This window comes from Acipenser ruthenus, chromosome 2, assembly GCF_902713425.1.
Source record: "Acipenser ruthenus chromosome 2, fAciRut3.2 maternal haplotype, whole genome shotgun sequence".
In the NCBI taxonomy this organism is placed as follows: domain Eukaryota; kingdom Metazoa; phylum Chordata; class Actinopteri; order Acipenseriformes; family Acipenseridae; genus Acipenser; species Acipenser ruthenus.
The window spans coordinates 82,980,155-83,004,874 of record NC_081190.1 but is presented as its reverse complement, the minus strand read 5'-3'; the positions used below and the strand labels follow the sequence as shown (position 1 = coordinate 83,004,874).

General features: G+C 36.4%; 1 protein-coding gene across 2 annotated transcripts; it reads right to left on the bottom strand.

The window, feature by feature from the left end:
- Positions 1-1,165: 1,165 nt before the first annotated feature.
- LOC117409614 (kelch-like protein 2) lies at positions 1,166-24,074 on the bottom strand. 2 transcript variants are annotated; one of them, XM_034015902.3, is made up of 15 exons: positions 23,670-24,072; positions 19,304-19,429; positions 18,323-18,429; positions 17,137-17,258; positions 14,301-14,463; positions 12,054-12,163; positions 11,153-11,269; positions 10,623-10,772; positions 9,957-10,074; positions 7,868-8,065; positions 7,392-7,493; positions 5,489-5,617; positions 4,964-5,104; positions 4,672-4,815; positions 1,166-2,286 (listed from the first exon to the last, which is right to left on the bottom strand). In XM_034015902.3, exons 1-15 carry the CDS (start codon positions 23,735-23,737, stop codon positions 2,258-2,260), a joined length of 1,824 nt encoding a protein of 607 aa, XP_033871793.1. In that variant the 5' UTR covers positions 23,738-24,072; the 3' UTR covers positions 1,166-2,257. The 2 variants fall into 2 exon arrangements, 1 of the variants encoding a protein (XP_033871793.1); XR_004545529.3 differs by lacking the exons at positions 1,166-2,286; positions 4,672-4,815 and adding an exon at positions 6,090-6,198 and having other exon boundaries at positions 4,966-5,104; positions 23,670-24,074.
- Between the last annotated feature and the right edge of the window lie 646 nt (positions 24,075-24,720).

Sequence of the window (24,720 nt, the reverse complement as noted above, 5' to 3'; positions counted from 1 at the left end):
AAGTTTTCTTACTATACCAGAATCTAAGTTATTAATGTAGATTGGGAAGAGCAGAGGACCTAATACTGATCCCTGTGGTACTCCACTGGTTACCTCGCTCCATTTTGAGGTTTCTTCTCTAATCAGTACTTTCTGTTTTCTACATGTTAACCACTCCCTAATCCATGTGCATGCATTTCCTTGACTCCCTACTGCATTTAGTTTGAGAATTAATATTTTATGCAGGACTTTGTCAAAAGCTTTCTGGAAATCTAAATAAACCATGTCATATGCTTTCTAATTATCCATTGTCAATGTTGCATCCTCAAAAAAAATCAAGCAGGTTAGTTGGACACGATCTCCCTTTCCTAAAACCACAGGTGGTGCATCTGTTCTCTATTTCCCCCTATTCCTGAAGGGCGACTGCCGAGACTGCTACAGTATTCAATGCAGTGTTGCCCTAAGGAGTCTTCAGCCAGAAACCTATTTGAGGGTAAAATGAAGGTAAAATATCATATCCAATCAATGTGCACTAGTAGTAAAATGGTCATTTGGAGTATCATTGAACTTGTGCAACAGACTGCTCATTAAAATGTTTTATATTATTAAAGGGGAGGCTGGATGTATGCCAAGCTATCTAATGAGCAATTTGCCTTAGTCAGGCAACAAACACCCCATTACCAGTTTGAGAAAAAATACTGAGATGGCAAGGGATAATTAGAACTATCAGAGAGAAGTAAAATCTTCATGACCTATATCCACAAGTAAAAAAGCTTGACATACAGATGGCTCCATATGCCGATATTATCAATAACTAATTATAAAGAATGTCCAATATAGTATCATCGCAATGTAATAGTATTCTGTTTAAGTTAAAGAGACCGACAGGATGCCGCCCCAGCTACTAATATTCATTCTAATAAAGTGTGCTAAAGAATATCCTTTTGAGGTTTGATTAATTATTATTTGTTTATTTAGCAGACACCTTTATCCAAGGCAACTTACAGAGACTACAGTGTGTGAACTATTTTAAGCGTCATCGAGGTATTGTAAATCACCCACTCCAGGAGCAATCAACTTCACTAGTCAAAACGCTTAGCAGTCATACAAGAAATGGGATTGGGTCTCCCAAAACCATGTGTTTGTACGTGTATATAAACGGTATTGTACATTAATAAGTGTTGAATCAAAATACAAGAAACATTTATTTTAAAAAACAAAAACTTCAGTTAAGAAACATTGGTTCAAAGAGCATTGCACAACATTCCTGACTCACACAATAACAGGATAAATAAGACAACAGTTAAAAGAAAAGCCTGAAAATACATTTTGGTCATTTTTAGAAGCGATCCAAATCTGTGATTCTGCACATCACATTCAGTATTCATTCACATACAGTAGTAGCAAAAACAGCAGCTAAAAGTAAATGATCTGTTTATGACATCATGCAGATTAATGTCAAATCCAGGCGACCAATGTAAATCTGCATTTGAATTCATGCCATAACACATTCTCAATTAGATAAAATAAAGGAATGCATCAAAACATGACCAAGATATTAAAAGAAGGTAAAGTACATACAAATCAAATATTAGATTGCCTTTTTGTTTTGACAATTTGGGCATTAAATTCATTTTAAATGTGCTAGGCTTTGCTCATTCTTCTTCAGAACTGGTATATAGTGTTAGGCAAAATCATATCTATCTGTCATCTTACACACACCAGACACATTATGTAGTTGATATTATTTGCAGTACTGTGCCCATGAAAACTATACAATTAAGTTCAGAAATGATACAAGGGACTGCCACTTACATCTCCAACTGATGTTATATATAGAAATGGCTTCCTCTGTTTTGAATAGTGACATTTATTAGCTCATTGAAAGTTTATAAAAACATTACAACTGTTAATGGTTATTGTCCATATCTCTTCAGATTCTTTTGCATGATAAACCATCCTCCTTCAGATCTCACTTGGTCCATGTACAACTTTTAATAGCTTTAGTTACAGCAGTTTTTTTCATCAATGTGCACCTTCAGACTTTGGGTATTCTTTAACCCACAAGGTAAAAGTCTGTGTTAAAGGCTGATCCCATGTACTGCTTCCATTAAGTGCAAAATCTTCAATGTCTCCACTCCTCGTCTGACATTTAAGATAGTACGGTCCTCCTCCACACTGCCTCAGAGCGAAGCAGTGAAGCAAAGATGCTTTAGATGCCAAATTAATTCAGCAACATCTTACTTCAGATTCAGAACAGCAGCAAATCCACGCCTAGTCATAATGGCTTGTCAAGTATTGCAACACCTAGGGAGGGGGGAATTCAGATAATTCAGAATTCTGCTAAGAAATAAACATGAAAAACCATACTATCAGTGTTCAAGTTTCAACACAACTGTATAAGCAGTTCTTAGAACTACAATATATATATATATATATATATATATATATATATATATATATATATATATATAAATAATACACACAGGACAGACTCTATACCTTGTGATTAATATACCTGTAACTTGAGCTAAAGAATGTCCAATAGTAAGCTTCATCACAATTGGACAATAAGATCTCTAGATCTCTACAGAAAGACACTTGTATACCACAAGATTAGTATACACTCAAAAGATACTTAGCAAGGTTCAACACAATTTGACAAATGGTTCTCTATATACAGAGAGTTGAGAAGTAAATAAACAACAAAGTTTGAAAGAACACCGGTTTATTTTGGAACCATACAGAGCACTGGCAAAATATGAGTGGGGTTAATACCTCACATTAGCACCAGAAACATTACATTCTGGTGCCAGTAGCCCTGCAAAGCAGCTTTTCTGTGATGAAATATGTGATGAATGACTTTAGATCTTGCATGGCTAACAGAAATCATGAGTCTTGCCATGGATGAGAGGGATGTAGCAGAACTTCCTTTTTACAAAATATAAAGCAGATAAGCATGATTACAAATATGGGAGTGATTCGATAGGGAGTACATTGTTAAATATTTACTGTAACACGAAAAACTAAACAAATTGAAGAGTGGGGGAGGGGGGCTTGATTAGGGTAGGGTTTAGCACCAATTTTCTAAATGATTTACACCCCTGATTCTCCAAGAGGTGCTTCTGGCTGCCTATACCAATGTTCCTATGTCCAAAGAGGGCAGTATTTTTATGGAGATGACACACCAGCTCACACCACCCACACAACATAGACAGAAAGACAGTCAGGACATCATGACTGCTATGTCCTGGCCAATCACTGGACATGAACCCCATTGAGCACATGTGAGCTACCCTCGACAGATTCCCTTGCCAGTGCTATGTACGGCTCCTGAATAAACAGGTGTTCTTTCAAACTTGTATTTACTTATGGTCAAGTCTCTGTATAAGCAAAATGTGACAAATATATATGGAGGGATGGACATACATATATATGCAAGGAAAAATGTTGCAATTGAATTACATTGTTTTAATTGGGCTGCATGTAGATGTGCATCCTTTTAGGCATTGTCTTCCTGAAACAACTGCTAATGCAAATGTGGACATCCTCACTTCAACACAGTAAGTTAACGTTTGTATATGTATTGGTAAAACGTACATGCAGTTCATACAAACTGAAAAGCGATGCGTTTGAGTGTTTATTTTTATTAACCGAAAATAACCGATTTTGCCAAATAATAATACAAAATGCAAAAACACCCCTGAACAAAAAATAAAACCCCCAAAATTCAAGCCCTAGTTATACAGTATATTCAGTTTGAGAGGTGGGATATAAACGTTGTTCGTTTTGCTCACTAGGTGGCAATATTAACACATTAGATGAGGGTTGCAGGAGTTATTTCTTCATCAAAATATGACAAATTAGAATGGCTATATTCACAGTGACTTTTAGCAAGCCATAACGGTATGTTATCTTCTCACAATGCCCTATTTTGTTACCCACTTAATTTATCTTTTTGTGAAGTGCGTGATAAAAAGTGGTACAACTTATTTTAAATACCCACAGATTTAATAAAGTCTAGAGAATTTCTGTTTCTTGGGATTACCTACTGTATATCTGCAATCGATTTAATAAAAGCCCATACAAAGAAAGTAATCTCACGTGCAATCTTCCTCCAATGCAGACCTGTATTATGTCCGAGCTTGTATGGTTTTGTGTATTCTTTAAAGACAACAGGTGGTACAGTGGTAAAATAGCCACTTTTTTTAAATCGTTGTTGATGGTTCAATTTCAGACTTACTGTGGGACAAGATTTGAGCCATGTACTATGGGGTAGGCTACAGCCTACAAACACTGTGGCTTTACAGAATGGGCAGAATGCTACCAGTTAAAAGCAAGATTTCAAAGAAGACTTCACTGGTGAGCGAGAGATCTGGAACCATAGCTTTTATGGTGGGCCCTGTCAAATGGTGTCTGTAATAAATAGGTATTGGACTATGAAAAGCACTGGTTTGACGTAACGGGTCTGTAAGTTGTTGTCCTTTTTAAAAGGGACATATGCCCATTCCTCAAGAATTACTGCCAAAAAAAACAGAAGTTTACTTTTTATAAGAAAGTCAAAAAACTGCAGCTACTACTTTCACACAAGTAGTAACACAAGCAAATATCCCTATTAAGCCAAACCCAGACTGATTCAGTGCTGATGCATACATGACCTGTTGGAAATCATGTGGACACTCCCAGGTTTACCTGCATAACTCCTTCCTGTGCTCATACAAGCAGGCAACAGGGTCCACTTGTCAGCTGAAGGGTTGTAATACTCCACTGATGACAGGTTACAGGAGCCATCATCCCCACCAACTACATACAGCAGATTGCTTACTGCACAGACACCTGCCAAAGAAAAGAGATAAACTTTATGGTAGATACTTTCTAAATTCACAACAGGGGGCATATCTATTTTTTCCCCCACTCAGCTCAAAACAAGCTACTGCACCCTCTTGGACCAACAATGTTATTAAATCTAGAGGCTATATGTTACCTGCATTTCTTCTGCACATATTCATATCTGCAACCTGCTTCCAAGTATTTGTGGCAGGGTCATACACCTCACAGCTCTTTCTCACCAGTGGCCCATCATGACCTCCAACAGCATACAATAATCCTTTCAAAACCCCGACACCTACAGATTAAAGCAGAGAAACAAGATTATTCAAGGTGAAGAGCACTCGAGAAGAGTTTTACAAAATGCCAGTCTAAAGAGGATCAGTGAATTCAAAAGATTGTTACAATTTAATTTACTCAGCACAGGATGCTAGCGATATACATAGAAGAAAAACTGTCCTGCATTAATTAGGAATCACTTTTCTCATTGATGAACAAATACTCTCTAACCACATTCCTAACTATTGTATTCCTGCAGGGCCTACCCAGAAAGTTATGCAACTTTGAAATCAAGTCTTAACCCCACAAATCAGCCAGACTCTGCCAATAGAGACAGTATAATGTGGTAATTTCACACTGGGGAGAAATGTCAAACAGAAACTTCTGGAAGTAATTGTCTGACCTGCCCCACTTCGTCTTGTGCTCATCTCTGCAACATAATTCCATTCGTTGGCGTTGGGGTGGTAGACCTCCACTGTGCTGAGACATTGCCTGGATGCACCATCATACCCTCCAACTGCATACAGCAATCCTTAATGAGGAACAATTATTGCATTACTATAATTATAATGAAATGTGATCTTTTTTTTTTTTATATATAGAAAAAAATAAAGTCTAATGGTTAAGCATCTTCATGTTCAGTTCTCCGACATACAAAAAAGGCTGCAAAATATAATAGTCAATTCTCATTAAAACTAACTGATTAGATGATACTACACATTTTCTAAAAGGTCCTGAGTAAATTTAGTAGTCGCTTATTGTAAATTACTTCTTACAATACAAATTCACTTAACACTAATTTCCTGTAAGTGCAAATTATTTTGGAGCCCTCCTAAGGAAGAGACATTTGAATAAAACAAAATCGCTCTAGTTCGAACAGCGGTGTGTAAAGGATATTGGGAAATGTATTAACTTGCATTCAGATTAGTGCCTCTGTAGTGTATTTAAGTGCTGTTTTGGAACTACAGATCCTACAATGCACTTCAAGTTACCATAGTGCTCACATCATATCCTTGCAGACAAAAGTGGAGACGTTGAAAGTGGTGGATATTGCAACACCATACAGAAAAAGAAAGATGTTGATGGAGATTAACATTACCACGATAAACCACTCTGAAAAAAAAAAAAAACAAGATACAATACAGGCCTATGAACAGCAAACTGTGGAGGAGACCTGATGTTGAGGACACCTTTAGTGGTTGGAAAATGCCTTTGATCAGAATGGGACATGCAGATTGCAGTGCAGTTCATTTGCAATGTATACTTTTTAAAAGTTCACTTCCGACTATTTTCATAATAAAATGCACATTACTTGTTCTCTGAGGCAATAATTATTTTATCAGTAAGTGCCAGAATATGTCTGTCTGTTACTTACTCTCATGCTAACCCTCAGCTTCGCACTCTCAACTAGCTACCTATCTCTACTCGCATTCAATTCAAGACCCTTGTTCTTACCACCACACTACCCCCTCCTACTCCAATTCCCCCCCCCCCCCCCCCCATCTCTCCCTACACCTCCTCTCGCCCTCTGCTTCTCCTCTACTGGCTGGCTGGTCATGCCTTCCCTGCACTCTCCATCCTCCCGTGCCCGCTCCTTCTCTTCCCCAGCTGCTCTGTGGTAGAACCAGCTACCGGAGAACTTCAGGACTGCTGCTCAACTTCTCACTGAACGCTGCCGCCTCCTCAAGACCCACCTGTTTAGACTACACTTGTAGATCTCTTGATCTAACCCTCCTTCCATGCCTTCCTGCCGGACTTGCCTGATCTAAGCACCATGTTACTGGACACTCAACTGATGCACTATCCTTGCACTAGTATTATGTCATTGTAGATATAAATTGTCTTAATCCTAAATTGTTATGTCTTCTCATATTGCATTATAGTATTTGCACTTACTGTAAACTACACAATTTAAATATTGTTTTTGCACTGTAATCTTAAAGCATCTGACAAAAACTAATAATGTATAGTATATAAAATACACCAAAAAGTACTGTTCTGGTGACATTGGTGTTCTCATGGCATTGATAAAAGCTTAACCCTTCAGTTGAATTAACAGTCATATACAGTTGGTTGTTACGAGAAATTCTCCTTCATCTCAATAGGTAAAAAAATACAAAGATCACTTTCTATTACATGGATACCCAAGAACTGTTGGATATCATTTCAGGCAGATGCCCAAAATGTAGACAAGGAAGGATGCATTTGGCATGTTTTACAAATCATCAATGGGACAGCATTTAAACTATACATGTGGCCCTAGAATAGCCCTGTGTATGTACACCAATAACAATTTCATCACTCACCTCCAACAACACCAACTCCCACACTACTCCGACGGGTGTTCATAGGTACTATGAGAAACCAGTCATTTTTCTTTGCGTTGTAGGCTTCTACAGTTGACAAACCTGCAGCAAAAAGGCAGTCTTTATAGAAACAAACAGGGCCTTTAGCAAACAGCACTTCATTCACTGCCTGACATGCAAGTTCACACACTGAGGATGCCATCTTTTAAATTTTAGAATAAAACTCAGAGAAGAGTGCCTTCAGATGAAGCCTGTATTTTACAATGTTAGAGGATGATCCACATGGTATTAACTGATACCAGAGATGTTGCTTTCTAGGCAGAAGAAACTTGTTCATTTCACACATCTAAGTTTGTGGGGTGTCCTTACTTCAGGGAAAGGGAAAATAAGGTTATTGGGGATGGAGAATAAGGCATTCTCACCCTAGAGCAAGTAACAAAAAAAATAAAATAAAAACTCCAAGAATGACAACACACCTGTACTCCCATCAAATCCTCCTACAGCATAAAGAAGGCCATTTAATACAGCAGCTCCCAAAGTGCTTCTCCTGTTCTGCATGCTGGCAACACAAGTCCATTGGTCTTTAACTGGATCATATGAATCGACTGTGCGCACTCTTAAAGAGCCGTTGAATCCACCAACTGCATAAACAAATCCTCCCATGCAGACGACACCTACAAAAATAGGAAATAAGACCTTGATTGACTTTGGAAAACATGTTAACTTGTTAACACCGAGCCAGAGCAGCAAGTGTGCAACTCACTGTTCAGCTTCACATGGTTAATACAACCCATTGTAGCCCTCTATGGTATGGTGTATGGTTAAACATACGCATTAAAAACGATTGTTTTTAAAAGGCTTAAATAGTAAGCAAGATACACGAGGACAATGTAGGTTGTAAAAAACACATTAACAGTTAGACCAAACCAGCAGATGGCGCTGTGCACCTCAGGCTCTACTTGAAACAACGAAACAGCATGACTTCCTGTTGTGGAGTGGTGCCCATGGAAAACTGAAAGGTAAGCTATTGATTGTATATATTATATTTTGTATAGCTACTAAACTTGAGTAGATATGAGTAAATATACCAATGTATTTGTAAATATACACTGTACACATGTCTTGTAAGGCTAACAATATCTAATATAAATGAGTAATCAATCTCCTCTTTGTAGGTAGCAAATAGGATGGCTGCCATAAAACCCTCTGTTTTATGGACGTAAACAACAAACTGCCTGTATTCCTCCAGATAGTGAGGAAAATAGCTCGGATGATGAAACATAGGTGCATAGATATAGTGAACAGTCAGTTTCTTCTAACAATGTATTATTATTATTATTGGTGCCAAGTTTATTATATGTAGTAGTTATTATTATTATTATTATTTTTATTATTATTATTATTATTATTATTATTATGATGTATTAGTGATGCATTACTACTACTACTAATAATAATTGTAGTACTTATTATCATATGTGTATTTTCTCCAGCCTTAAAAGTAACGTCCAGTTTATTTATTTGATAACAGATTCTAATATATGTGATGGCAGTGAGAATGAAGACATCAGCCCTTCCTCACAGGCACATGACCCAGCAGACATAGCATGTACTCAGTCTCCTTGATATGACAATGAACAACCTTTAACATCCACAAGTCTTACAGTAAGACAAAAAAAAAAAAAAACTGTAGATGATGTTGATTTGAAACGTGTGAAATGGCAAGTTAACAGGTCTGTGTACTTGCTGAGCACTTTGTGGAAGCATATACAGAAATGCATGTTGTAAACGTAAAATGTATGTTTAAAAATACATGTTCAGATTTTGATAATAAAAAATAAATAAATAAATAAATAAATAAATAAATAAATAAATAAAAAAGGTGGCCAGATTCATGTTTCTGAGACCTAAATCAATAAACATTAATGTTGTAAAAAACTGTTATATTTTTATGGTGTGTACCATAGAGGGTTAGGAAGGGCATTAAAAGGATGGAAATAGTCCCATTCTGTACATTTTTTTTTTTTTTTTTTTAGTCGTTGCCAATTAGTTTTTATTTTTTCCCCACTTTGAAATGCCCAATTATTTTTTTTAGGCTCAGCTCACCGCTACCACCCCTGCGGTGACTCGGGAGGGGCGAAGCGTGTGCTGTCAGCCACCCGCTTCTTTACACACTGCGAACTCACCGTGCAGCCACCTCAGAGCTACAGCGTCGGAGGACAACGCAGCTCTGGGCAGCTTACAGGCAAGCCCAGCATTAAAACAAATCACTAGAAATCAAAGAGAGCGAATTCAAATGTACAGAGGCCCACCCTAGACATTAGGACTTTAATTAATGACCCACAGTCCCACTTCCCTGAGTTGCTATAGCAATACACTAAAGTTCTGTATGTTCTGGCTCTCAAAACATATGGGAAATTTCCCTATGACAAATACAGTACATTTGCATGCCTTCCATTAAATGGGCCGAATGGCTTCCTCTCATTTGTAAACTTTCTTATGTTCTAAATTACTTGGTGTAACATGGTCACACAATATACATTTTTTAAATATCTTCTTAGATACCTGATCTACATCTTCGTGAAGGCAGCTCAGCTACTTGGTACCACCGCTCCTCTTTGAAATCATAGCACTCGACACTGCGGATGGCTTTAGGGGCCTGCCCACCAACAACAACCATTACCTGAAATCACAACATTTGAAAAACTATTTTTAATATAAAATACTGAGATAATGGGGTGGGTGAGGGAATAAAAATTCTATCAGCATTGGAAGAGATATTTAACCATAGAATCCTTAGAACTGAAGAATAAAGTACTGGCTGTTGCTTTACTAAGTTTATATACCCTGTTGGACAGCAGTGCTGAGACTGGGATTTCAGTAATAAGGTTAGAATTTAAAAACACGTAGCCATGGGTCGTCTGTATAATTTATATAAAAAAATTAAAAATAAAAAGTAGATTAGCATTTTTACACTATTTAAGAGGCTTAACCAACTAGAAATGGGAGTTTTTGTGAACAAAAAACAGCAGTCCCAGGAGCATAACCTAAGAGATATTTCATATAAGATTGAATGGGTCTGTAAACATGAAGTCATACAGAAATGTGAAAAAGATGTGTATCATTAATTTGTTAGGTTAAAACAAATATGACAGTGAAAAGGCTCATTTTTAGCAGCGGCAGGTTTGCAAACTCGTACAAGCTTCCTGGGATGCTTAATTCATTTCTTACCTTTGGAAGATTGATGGGCGTTCTCATTCTGGTCCTAATAGTTTTCATCATGGACCTCTGGTCAACAGGAAGCAGATGATACTTCATGGCTTCAATGAGGTAATCTTTACATGCACTGCTATTTTTAACTAGGGACTCCTCTTCTACTCTCTAGAATGGCAAATGGTGTACAATATCATGTGGCAGGAACATCCATATCACTTGAAGTCGGTATCAATTTAAGTGCACATTTGCTAAAGCAATCGGCCCATTTAAAAATATAACTACCGACAGGTTATAGTAGCATATTTATATATATATATATATATATATATATATATATATATATATATAATACATATGATTTAAAAAGGTAGTCAATGGTAACATTTGTGTTTCTTATCTGTCAGACTTACTTTTAACTTCAACATAATTGGCCAATTTACCACTTGCACTTCTGAGACCACAATATCAAACAGATACTGAAATAAAATGAAGAGACTACTGAATTCCACTTTGAGAAAAAGTTATGTGAGACTCATTGAATATACCTGGACCAGGTATTCACGAGAAAGCAGAGGCAGCCGCACATGCTCCATAAGATGGGACATGTGTTCCTGACGGACTTCCTTATCATGGTTTACCCAGGCAATAACCGCTTCAAACACCTGCAATGATACAGCAAACTGCTTTAATACAGAACTTCCATTGTGGTGAAAATAACAGGTTTTATTATTTGAGCCAATTGAATTATTCTTTAAAAGTCTTCATTACTTTCTTCTGAAGCTTTGTTGCCTTCAAACAAATAATCATTTAAGGAACAGCTGGGTTATAGGGCTGCATTTAGGCTGTAAAACTTGATCATATTTACACAAAACAAAACCATTTGCATCTACTTAAGAATACATCAAGACAGGTTATTTTAAGGTGGCTGGAAGATTCTCCCTCCTTATTAACAAGTCTCCTTGTTCTTATGATCTAGTTGATGCGACTTAACATTAAGTTGTTAGCTGATATTTTCCACTAAGCAAAGCAAAGGGATAAAATAGATATGTCTGGTCCTGTCATGAATACAAGACAAGTTGCATACAAGACAAGTTGCATAAGGCTTTTGTGGTGTGTAATTTATTTAGCAAACTGATTTACGTTATTAAAGCTCTTTGGAACTAAATGGAATGTAAGACCACCATCTATGACACTATGCAACTAAAACACTGCATTCACACAGCGGGAAATTATTCAAAAGATGTTTCAAAATATCAGTAATAATTCCATTGTGGATTATTATTTATGAATTCTCTATTTATTCAATCTCTTTCTTCATCAATATCATATCAAACTTATCACAGGAACATTGATTTGGTTTTTAACTGTAGTACTCCATAGCCCAGTAATATGCCTTTATCACTGTGTATCCAACTGATAATTGAAATTATTAGACCACAATCTCACCTTCTCCTCAGATGGTATTGTGAGCTTATCGCTGGCTATCAGGCTGTACACCTGCTCAATTCCCAGGTTCAGGAATTCCTCACTTTGCACCACCTCTGCAAAGTGCTGCTCTGTAGAGGAAAATAAACAGAAACCATCAACCTCTCTGGTTAAAAATGTAGGGTGTAAATAATGCCTTCTGACAGGTTTTTAGTTTTAATAATCAATTTAAAACAGTTAGACATATAGGTAGAGCAAGATTAGTGCTATCTGGGGGCTGTGAAAGCAGCAATTACGGTTTAAAACAAACAAAACAAAAAAAAGCAAGAACTCCAAAGAATACTTGCTTTCAATTCCTTGTCATCAACATAAACTTTGGTTATGCACTTGAAAACCAGACACCCATATCAAAAGAATAGCTGGTAGCCCTATTTTTAACTGATGTTGATATAAAAGAAACAAAACAGTAGTTGGAATTTAGAATAAAGATTACATTTAGAACCAACAGTCCACTGCAGAAATAATGCATTAAATCAACAACAAAAAATGGTGCAAAGTTCAAAATGTTGTTTTATTTTAAAAGACCAAGACTAGAATAACTCTTTCACACTCAATCACTCCAAAAAAGGCACTGCAGTAACTGAATGATAAACACATTTCAAGAAAGAAAAAGAAAGAAAGACAGAAAGAAACTAATACCAAATCACAATTCTCCATTTTACCAGCTTGTTCAAGGATATTAGAAAAACAACTAGACTGCAAAATATACATTTAGGCCCAAATCAAGCAGTCCTGGTCTGGACTGAAGTCTTAAACATATGCATGCAAAAGTCGTTTTCACAACAATGAAGAAACTGTCACCCTCAACTGACAGGTAAAAAGAAAAGAAAAAAAAGCTACTGTCTGCAGGGTTAGCTGGCTGCTAGGGAAACCTCTAGACTGCAAAGGCTTGGCAACTGAATCTTGCTATTAGTCGATTTGACATAATGGTAGTATTTTAGCCTTGAACATTCTGGGATAAAGACACATTTATATAAACCTGGGCTCAGCTTAGAGTTTCCATTTGTCACAACTGTTTACAGGTGGTAGAGTGGTTACCAATAGGTGAAATCTGTCACAAAGAATATCTGTGATATGAACAATGTTAAATAAATACATTTGTAATAGCATGGATGCACTCTCTGTGTGGATTGTTCTTGAAGTCTGAGATTCACAAATCATATCCGACTAAGGTAGAGCTGTGTATGAAGGTTAGTTTGCTAGCCAGGAATTCTAAGGTAGTTCAGGTGGCATTCACACACTTTTTCCCCCCTCTTAACAGAAACAGTTTGACAATGTGTGAATACTATAAAATCACACACTGAATGTCACTCGCATGCAACATTTGTATAATGCAGTGGCTGTATTAAAATCCACTACCAAATCGTTATATGTAGCAACTCTATATGGCGCCGCTGCCGTGTATGGAGTAGGGTATAGTATCCAAAGCACTGGGGCGGTACCTACAGAGGCTGTAGTGCTTCAGTAAAATATGTACTGAACACCTAGCGTACAATACAGTGTAAAAGAAGTGCTATGGTAGAATATGTTTGAAACATATACAAGAACACTAATAATTTTGATTTAAAAAACAGCACAGTTCATCCCTCCTCCCTCCAGCTCCTGTTATCCAGAGGCAAACCTTTAATTTCGTCATTCGCTATCTTGACAGCAAAGCTTTGTATAGTGTAAGCTGTATTGAAAGAAATGTCTCGAAACCCTTCTGCTGTTTAGGATTTCTTTGTTAAATGCCCAGATGACCTAAAACAAAGTTGAATGCAAACTGTGCAAGCGACTGTTGATGTATCATGGAGGCACAACCAATCTCCGGGGTCACTTGACAAGCGTAAATTCATATTAGTAGTAGTATTATTATTATTTTTAGTAGTAGTAAAATGTGACTGATAACCTGCTTGGAACGGTGACAGTTAAATAAAGCTTTGTTTTGCCTAAATCCGCTGCAGTTGGTGCTGCTGCAATGCAAGCTTACTGTATATAGCAAGCATCATCAATTACGTGTAAATAAACAATGTGTATTTTTATTTAAATTATAAAAACTTGATTAATGTTCTATATAATGTATTTTCGAACTACATGTGAATGTTTTATTCCATCTATATGGATTACCGTAAAATAGGACTTTGAATCAAATATAAACAAGTAGCAATGGTGACATCACCAATAAATTGTGCAAATGAGTACCATAGAAGGTATTATAGTAGTACTTGCCTGCAAACGTGCTGGCTCTATTCAGCATCTCTGTACATGCATGCATATCTGCAAAGGCTCGGATCCCTAAGCAGTTGGTGGGGTGTAGCTGTGATTCCAAGAATTCACAACAAGCTCTTTTCACATCCTGTAGCTGCAAGAGACTGGAGGCTGGAAGCAGAACCTTAAAAACAAGAGAAAACAGGTTGATAATGATGGGGGACAGTCATTGTATCAAGACGACTGCAGACTGCCTGGGAGTCAAGGACTGCAAAACAGCTGCAACAGACAAAACTTCAGACATCTGTATTACCGTGACGAGAAAAGAAAACAGTTCTCCCCATTTTCTATGTAAAACTCCCATTATTTAGGTAGTGGAATAGGGTTAATATGTCCAGATGATAATATTCAGATATATTTATACCTCTTTCTTTGTCTGTCAGACCTAGCCACCCCCACACATACATATACAAGCTGCAGTTACTAAATATGCTGCAGGAACAGCTGCAGAACAAATGCTGCAGAAATACTGAATGCTGTGCTGAAATGCAGGTCTTGACAATGTCCATCTCAAACTAGTTTCCATAAAACAGCATTTCAATTGGATCAGATGCTGGAAGAGGGTACCAAACCCCTTGCTTATTACAGCAGCACACCTCCCTAAACCATAAATGAAACAGTAAGAATTTAGTAAAAATTGATTCATGTCAAACATATACAATATGCAAATGTCCTTATGTGAAAACGTACATTTAGTCTGTTGTGTTTAAAATAAAACAGGATAGATAGGATGTTGTGGGATGCATTATTATCACACTCCTTTTCCATTAGGTGCCACTCTATACTCATAATGTATTGTCTTCAACATTCTGGTGTTTCTGTGAAATTTTCAAAAATCTCATTTTTAATGCATAAAACATTCATAAGCATTAGTGGTGGTTAAGTGCTTTGTTGATTTGACCAAGAATGCCTTTCATGACGAAACAGCACTGCCTAGTTTTAATCACACATACTGTGCAGTTAAAACAAAAACAAAAAAAATCAAGGCTGGAATAAAACATATATGGACTGCATCACTTTGTGCAATAATGCCCTACTTATTCTTTCCTTTGTTCACCTCAGGCAAGAACTGACTGATAATAACCTCAAAATGTACAATTTATATAGATTCTCTTAGTTCAGTGTTATCTACTTGTGGTAGAACTAGTTGGTTAACCCACTTTTTGTAACTGGGGAAAAAATCCTTAAAGGAAATTCATCAGTAAAGGACGTAGTCACTACACTACACACCATTGGTTTCATAAAGACATTCTGTCTGGAGACACGCCTCTTTTTAAATCTTGCAAATAACACTGCAGAATTAGGAAAGAAACACTTGAGAGGATTAATGATGTGTTTACATTAAAAGGGACACTATTTAAATTACAAATCAGGTAATACATAGCAGTGAACCTGTGTAGCAACAAGTCAGTCAACACGCCTTTATAAGTGGTTCATATTTTATCCCGGTTATTGTTGTTGTTGTTGTTATTATTATTTATTTCTTAGCTGTCCCCCACCTGGGATTGAACCAACGACCCTCTGGTCAAAAGTCCAGAGCCCTAACCACTACTCCACACTGCTGCCATTACAATGCCAGTAAAACGCTAAACTTAATTTGTGGAGTACTGTACTTAGGATTACTCTCACATGACATTGCTGGACTGTTACTAAACTGTTTCATATTGTTTTATTGTTATTGTAAATGCTAGCAATAAGCTAAACAGGTCTTTTCAAAACACCTTTATGTGTAGACTGAACTACTGTGTTAGTGGAAGACTGTAAATATGGTTCTCACAGCTATGCTGGACATTTGGACACTAAAAATCAGAGTCAGAGCCACAATAAATGTCTTGTTTAAATTTAAAGTAAATTGTCAAATTTTCGAGATACTTGTGTTGGAATATTGTTTCAAAATTGTATAATGCAACAAAAATATATTAAAAGGGTTATGCATGGCCGAAGGTTTTTCACTGATAATTTACCCTCTCAGTCAAAACGGCAAGTTTCTCAGTATCTAAAAGCTTGGAGGGCACGCTGTTGGTAAGTGTTAAGGATTCCGGATGATTGGGGTTCCAGAACCCAGATCAGCAACTGACCGAGGGAATCAAATTGCTTTTCCTCCCTCAGTCCTACCCAGCTTTAAAACCATTGCAAGCAAACATCAAAGACAAAAGTGATACTGGGCTTGATATTGAAGTGACTGCAGTTTCATTATTTCCAAAATGTCATTATAAAACTAGCAAGTAACATTGTTTCAAGTCAAATCTGCAACATTATTGAGAAGTAATACAAATTATGCAATACTTATCTAATCTAGACCATGCACAACCCAACTGTGATGAAAACCAGAAGAATATTTCATAGTTCTGTTAATTTATAGCCAGCACATTTCTATGGACCACTAATACTATGTACCGATTTCAATAGCACTTGATACATGATTTGGCCAAAGCATTTTTTGTTGCTGTTGTCATGGAAACAGTGGAAGCCAAGCTGGGGAAATCACAAAACGTAACAGAAGGTTCCAGAAAAACACTGCAGTTAAAAGATACACACTGGGCTTTAATACTGTACCTACCAGAAGTTATAGTAGAAAGTACCAATATCAATATGAAAAATTATTTTTATATACAGTTTAACCAGATTTACTCCAAATAAGAAAAGGGATACAGATTGAAGGGCTTTAATAGGAACAAAACAAACTGGAAGCGGACACACACAAATTTAAGATAAGCCATCATTTACTATGTCCAATACCAGAACTAAAACAATTGTAACCTCCGTTCATGAGGAAAACACAAGATAATAGTACAACCTGTACATTCTCTTCTGTGACCCGGATTTCTGCTGTATAAACATAATCAATGAGCATCCCCAATGTCCATCCGTCCATTTCCTTTATCCGGACTCGCTTTGCTCTGCTCTCACTCATCTCACCTGCAAGGTCAAAACAATATGAGCAATTATGAGTAGTACACATAGTAGCACATTTTCTCTACCACAGATGTAAATACAATAATAGAGCAGCGTATCATGACAGAGATCACCAAGACCTGCATTCACTGTATTTACGTGTAGAAATGCAAGTGTGATATACGGATTGACAGGTTCTTCCACAAAACATGCTTTACCCCAATTAGATAAGCGGGTTTCTAGATCAAAGTAAAAATGTAAGTATGACAAACATACTTAGACACAGACGCCTTCTTAAGTTCTGATAGTCTAAATACAATAACTTGTATTAAAGAATGTCCTAACCAAGTTTCTTAATTGGATACGTAGTTCTCTGTATACATTCCGCAAAAAACTCTAAAGTGAAACATATATATATTATATATATATATATATATATATATATATATATATATATATATATATATATATATATATATATACACGTGCCTCTACCTTATACCCATTGCCAGAAATAAACATCCCCTGCAGTGAATAAAAGTGCATTATGGCTACCCTTTGTTATTTAAGGGAAGTCCTGTTCAGATCTCGTTACATTAGGTGCTATTTCACAAACTCACTTTCTTTTTTTATATAGATTAAAAACATTTTTGTATGCATGAAACAAATATCAAACTTTATTTAAAAGGATCCTTTATATCATCCATATTTCCCTAACATTTAAGCAATCTCCCATTTAATATTCTCTTAGGTTTGATTCTCTATCATTTGCCATGCTTACTAACTATTCCAGCAAAAATTGTTTCTGAAAAGAAGAAGTGCTTTTGAGTGTGAGTGAAGCAGTGTGAAGAGAAGCCTATGCAACGTTAATATGCTTCCCCCATTTCATTTCCTCAAAATCAAGCAAGTAGTGTTTGAAGAAGAAATTTAGCAGGAATAGTGAAGATCTTAATATAACTAATGAAAAAGTTTTAAATAACTAATGAGTTAAAACTTAACCTTTGTAAATAGGCATTTAGAGTAAATGAAGGTCTCTACTGGTGCGGACGACACTTTTTGTAAGTAAGTCTTTTTAAAAAGCCAAATACCTGTAAACATTGCATGGAAGTAAGGACTGCAGGCTGCTAGGACAACTCTATGAGCTGCAAACTCCACATCCTCAGCAACAATTGTCACGTCGCACAAAAGATTTTGACTGAAAACAAATACATAAATGAATAAATAAAAAAATATATATATTTATTTTTTTAAAAAAATCTTTTATTTTCAGGACGTTTCAGGCAAAAGCCCTTCTTCAGCTGTTAAAAAGAAAAGTAAAAAAGTAAAAGTAAACAGCTGAAGGGCTTTTGCCCGAAACATCCTTTGTGTACATTTTTTAAAAACATTTTCTTCAATTTGTACACTGCAGAGCTATCTATCTATCTATATACACACACACACACATACATACACACACACATATAGCACTGAAATATTTAGAAAACACCCAAGGAATCATTCCCATTTAATATTCAAGTTGTGTTATAAAACAGTTTTTCAGGTCAAAACACTGGCTTTATCTTGGCAGCTGTCAAGGTAATATCAATGGTCAACAAACCACAAACGTACTTTTGGGCCAAAAAGCACATAGTTGACACTGTGTAGTTGTGAATGGACACTGAATTATTTCTAATGCTTATATACAAGGATTTTAGCACAATTTATATTAACAGATATTAACTTTTACTTATTTGGGAATTATTGTAGTCATTCTTCAAAGTTATCCATTAGTGATGTAACTTTTTTAATATACAGTATATATCCTGCTACAACAATAATGTTTATGAGACATCATGTGTACAAGTTTACAGAACATGGGAAAATAAATAACCTTACTCTGTACTGTCTACAGCCCACTGTACAAACACTACAGTAGATGACATCTAAATCAGACAATAACTAAAAGTTTAAGATAAAATTCTAAACTTAACACTTGGAAAAAGTTTCATCGTTTTAAATCTGAACTACTTTACTAACTTCACTGCTCTTCAAAAAAAAAAAAGAGCCAGGGATCTTTTACTGCAATGTACCTGCGTAACTCATTCATCACTTTGAAAGCTTTTTTCATATGACGGGGATTCACGGTGACTGGACACTGCTTCTCAGGTGCATCGTCTTTCGGATTGTGGGGTTTGTGACGGCACAGCTTTGTGCATCTGTAAACAAAAAAAAACAGGTTGCTGTTAATATAACCTCTGCAATCAGGACTGACAGGCAGATTTACAAAGTGAGAGGCCACAGACAGAGGTGTTAACACAGGGAGCGCAGGAATACCTAAACCAACTGATCCATAGATTTTTCAAAATCCTAGCTGGCTAAATAGCTACTGGATGGACATCACAACCATCAAACCAAAGGGTACTAGAGTGGCTGTGGGATCTCAAACCAGTACAAAATAGCTTGAAAATCCAGGTAAGTCTCAACCTGAACACACTAGTCGATCTACAGTACCAATATGATGTACAAGGGTATCATGGTCCATAATCATTAAGCCAGTGAATGCATACCTACAGAACTGTACCAATAGGATGTAAATTATGACTTGCATTGATTTTCCTGGGTTTTTTTTTTACCATAGTTGACCAACAATACTCTGCACTAGAGTTTTATACTAATACTGTGTAGGTACAGTGTACTTTGATGCTGCACTAACTTTTTAATTCCCCCCCAATCTTTCTCTTGTACAGGTTCACACGCTAAAGTACCACAATTAAAGTTAGTTGTTGCTTCTCAAGCTGTATGTTCAATCGTTTTCCTGAAGCCAATTAGGTGTTGTACCTTATCAACAATCTCTAAGCAGAACTAGATGAAGTAGACCATATTCCCTTCCCTCAACCTACATTACAATAAGTGCTAGTCTAAATGCTATAGACATCTGTCCGCAGTACAAATTCATTTTTAGACTGAAATAAAGTCACAGAGAAAAAAGAGAGAGAGACTTGGTTACAGCTATTGTATATGGGAGACACATCAAGCATTGATGGCAATCCTGAATCTGAGTGGCACAGAACAGACAGCAAGGGATGGCTGAATTCCTTTGGCAAGCGGATTATCTAGATTTCAGTTGCCAATAACTATTATAAAAGCGAAGAAGGTGCCAGAAGCCACTTCTAATCAATTCACTACAGTGTCTCTCAACTCATACAGTACATGATTTGTAACGACCAGTGATAGAAACATGACAAGCAAAGGACAAAAGAACAGGTACATCGAGATGCATTACTGTACAGGTACAGCCAGTAATAAATGAAATGAAGTAAAATGTAAACAGCGCTATTAATCCACTGCCAGCATGAGCCTAGTCTTTGGAAAGTTTAAACTGGTTGGTTAGTCATCAGGGGTATGCAATTTGTATGGCCAGACACCTTGGAAAACAAGATTTCTGTGAGGGCCAATGAGGTTAGCCATTATACTTTACCCATCGGACATGTAGTTTTTATTTATTTATTTGTCTTATGTTCGTTCTGTTGCTAGAAAGACACTCCAGGCATATTTTTAGAGAGCCACGCAAGTTTCTGAAAACTGAATTGCAGAAGTCTAGTACCTACACACAAACGTTTTTAAAAAAGTGTTTACTTCTGATTGGCTAGCTGTGGGAAAAGCTAATCTTCTATTGGTTACAATGAAACCCAGAAATGGCTGCCAAGAGAGCCCCTGGCAAGGCACAGACTAATCTTTTAAAGTTAAGGCATTTTTTACATTTTCTGTAAATTAGCAAATAAGTGATGATGCCTTCTTAATGTATGAACCCGACATTTAAATGCAGCAATCTAGTAAAGTTACAACAACAAAAAAAAACACCAGTCGCTGAGGTATTATAAGCCTCTAAAGTTTAAGTTCACTCTTCGGAGGAGCCGGCCGGGTTCATGAAGTGTACAAACATTGTCCAAGACGAGATTTCTTTGTTCAAGTTACTTGGTTTATTCAATAACTTGTAAATAATTCTAAACAAGCCACATACCTGGTTGTGCAAATGTTGACATTACTCCATCCAGTCACAGAAACTCAACAGTAGATGTTTTAAATTGTACTGCAGTCCACAAAGTTTAAAACAAAAACTACTTCCACGTTGTTTTCTCAGTCATTGCGGTGTTCTGCTTAGCATTTAGTATATCTTTATATTCAACATAAATCTAAACTAGCACGCTAATTTCAATGTTACTAAAGTTAGGCTTCCTTTTTAGCACTTGCTGTTTACAAATTTACAGGGGAACTCAAACAGGGGATCTGTTAACATTAGCTGAAAACAAGGCAACAAAATTAGCAACAATTTCAAACAAAATACATTTACTGTAGAATTTTGCTGTTACAAGCATTGCATGATTAGTTAGGGTACTTACGTTTAATATGCCAATCTCATTCACATGAACGTGCAGGGTTTAACACTGATTCTGAACACTTGTCAAGCATCAGCATTTAAAAAAAGACGCATAGCTAATGCAAGTCTTTCATGTACTCGAATATGTAATATGCTATACGAATATATTTTTATTTTTGTGCAATTGACGACACTGACCCATTGCTAACCTAGTTTGCCATTTACCATATGTACATATTGTTTAGATTTAAAATTACTTGAACAAAAGTGGCACCAAGTATTGAGGGGGTGTTGAAGGGTTACAAACATAGGTGAGTCATGTCAAAGGAAGCCAAGGAAGATATAGGCTACACAATTCCGGATTTACCTTTAAGATGTGTCTTGGCTTTGTCACTGAATTGTTTTGTTTGTGGTGAAAAGGAATGAACTATATTTAAAACTTAGCACCTTAACACATGGTAAACAATAGACTGAGGCCCTACATCAAACCTAATTAAATAATTAAACAATACCTGAGTAATTACAGTAAGTACATTAAAAATGATTGTAAACATTAGAATGCGGTAGGAGGACAGTAGGAAAAAATATGATCATGTAATATACCCTGTTCATCTTTTGGAAGGCTATGTACTGTAGCTACATCATAAAAAGAATCAAGACGGGGAGGGTCTGCCTGTGAGAAGGCTCAAACTACTGTACGTACTGTAGCAGATGCAGGCTTTTCCATCTGGTAATTAGTAGGAGATTGTAGCCCCCCTCCCCTCAAGATATTTCTAATAGAACAGTAACTGACTTCCAATCATAGTAGCCTGAAAAGGCTTAAACTGTGCACTGGCAACGAGTTGTATAATACAATTGCATTCAAAAATCCCTCACATTTATTTAATAACTTTTTTATCCCAAGATCTCTGATTTAATCCATATGATTCCGGGTTTGATTCAAATTCACAGCCACTAGTACATGAAGCTTACAAACACAAAATAATCACATTGGAATTGGCAAAGAAAAAAAAAACAAAAAAAAAAACTTATAACATATGGAACAATCACTACAGCAAATGCAGAATAAGGATCCTGTTCCCTTTCAAGATGGTGATACTGGAATACTGAAAAGCTGGATTTCCACATCAAGACATGCACCAGTTTAAGTTAGCTGGACCCCAGCCTAAATCCAGTTGAGCATCAGTCTGCCCAGGCAAGCATCACCACACCCATTGGTATTAGTAATGTTAATACAGCAGTTTCAAGTTTCTTCAATACCAGGGTGATATTTAAACTACTGTAAAACCAAAGTGTAACAACAGCTGTTACTGCCCTAGCATACTACACTTGCCTTGAAAACCTCAGGGATTAATTATTGGGCAGGTTAAACTGAACATGGTTTGTCTGCTGAGTTAATTTGTTGTACTTAAGGTTATGCTGAACATGAATAAGGATTGCTTTAATGCCAACTTCACTTTTAATTAATACTAAATAAGAATTTCAAAAACTAGGACATAGTCGTTTAATATGCCATTTCGTCATAAGGTAAATAAATAAATAAATAAATAATCATCAACACAGATTTTAAATTTAATTTTGAACCACCGTTTTTTATATTATTATTATTATTATTATTATTATTATTATTATTATTATTATTATTATTATTGCCCTACTCAAATGTTTGCGAATAGCCTAAAAATAATAGGATTGTTTTGTTCTATTATGTAGTACAGTTTTGACTACCAATTAAAATAATATGAAAATAAAACGCAGGCAGATTATGTCATAGTCAAAATATACATATATACATATATATATAAATAAATAAAAATATGCGATAATGTTGTAAATTATGACTAAAGTATACACAGAACAAGATACGTTTACATATGCCCATAATGTCATCTTTATAATTATGCCAGGGATCTTTGGTGTTGTTACGACACATTGGGTTATAGTGTGTGCCCCCTCCCCCAAAACAATTTTCTGCGTTTCAGACACAAACAAATCCCCACTAGATACACCAACACTTATCTATGTAAACACATTGATAGTACAGTAGTATATTACTGTATTATTATTATAATGCTTACATTGGATGCATCTCCATTGTGCTTTCTCTCTTCAGAACGTGGAAACTGATTGCTGCAGAATGCACCATTCCATCTCAGAATTTGGTCTTTTTTTAAATGCTGAAATACACCATTCATTTATAACTTGTGCTGGTGGAAGGGATTCAATCCATTTAATAAGCCAATTAATACGTCTGACTCAGGGTGAGTAGTACCAGCACTTCAATCGGGAAATTCAAAGCGTTTTGCTAGAAGAGGCAGCGCCTTTTGTTTTTCGCTTACAACACTGCAGCAATAGGCAAAATCCACAATGCTGAACAAATAAATACCACCTAACGAACCAGGCATATTTTCGATTCCCCTCGGTTTAGGTAGATTGAAAGGGGTTTGGGGAACCACCTGTTATTTCCTTTTGTGGTTACAATATAAACAAGGATATAACAGACAAGACTATCTTTTAATGACACGTGCTCATTGAGAGAAAATAATGCTAGCTCCCTCTGCTTGTGGAAGACTTATTGGCAGCCTGCAGCTGCTCAAGCAGTCTACTGTACTGTGTTCATTGTGGACCTGCTGCTACTCACTGTGTTTATTGTGGATCTGCTGCTACTCACTGTGTTTATTGTGGACCTGCTGCTACTCACTGTGTTCATTGTGGACCTGCTGCTACTCACTGTGTTCATTGTGGACCTGCTGCTACTCACTGTGTTTATTGTGGACCTGCTGCTACTCACTGTGTTTATTGTGGACCTGCTGCTACTCACTGTGTTTATTGTGGACCTGCTGCTACTCACTGTGTTTATTGTGGATCTGCTGCTGCTGGCTTCTTTTTTTCACCTGTGCAAGTTTGTACAACTGTTTGTCTAAAAGAAGTAAACCTAATCATTTAAAATAAATACTAAAAAACTAAAAAAAAAAAAAAAAGCATCAGTTCTTGAAATGACAAGGGAGGTGGTGGTGAAATGGTATATTGTTAAATGTTAGTAATTGAACCAAAATATGATATACATGTCAATGTTTTAGTACCTTGTCAAAATGTGGTATCTACGTATATGGCAGGATTAACACACAA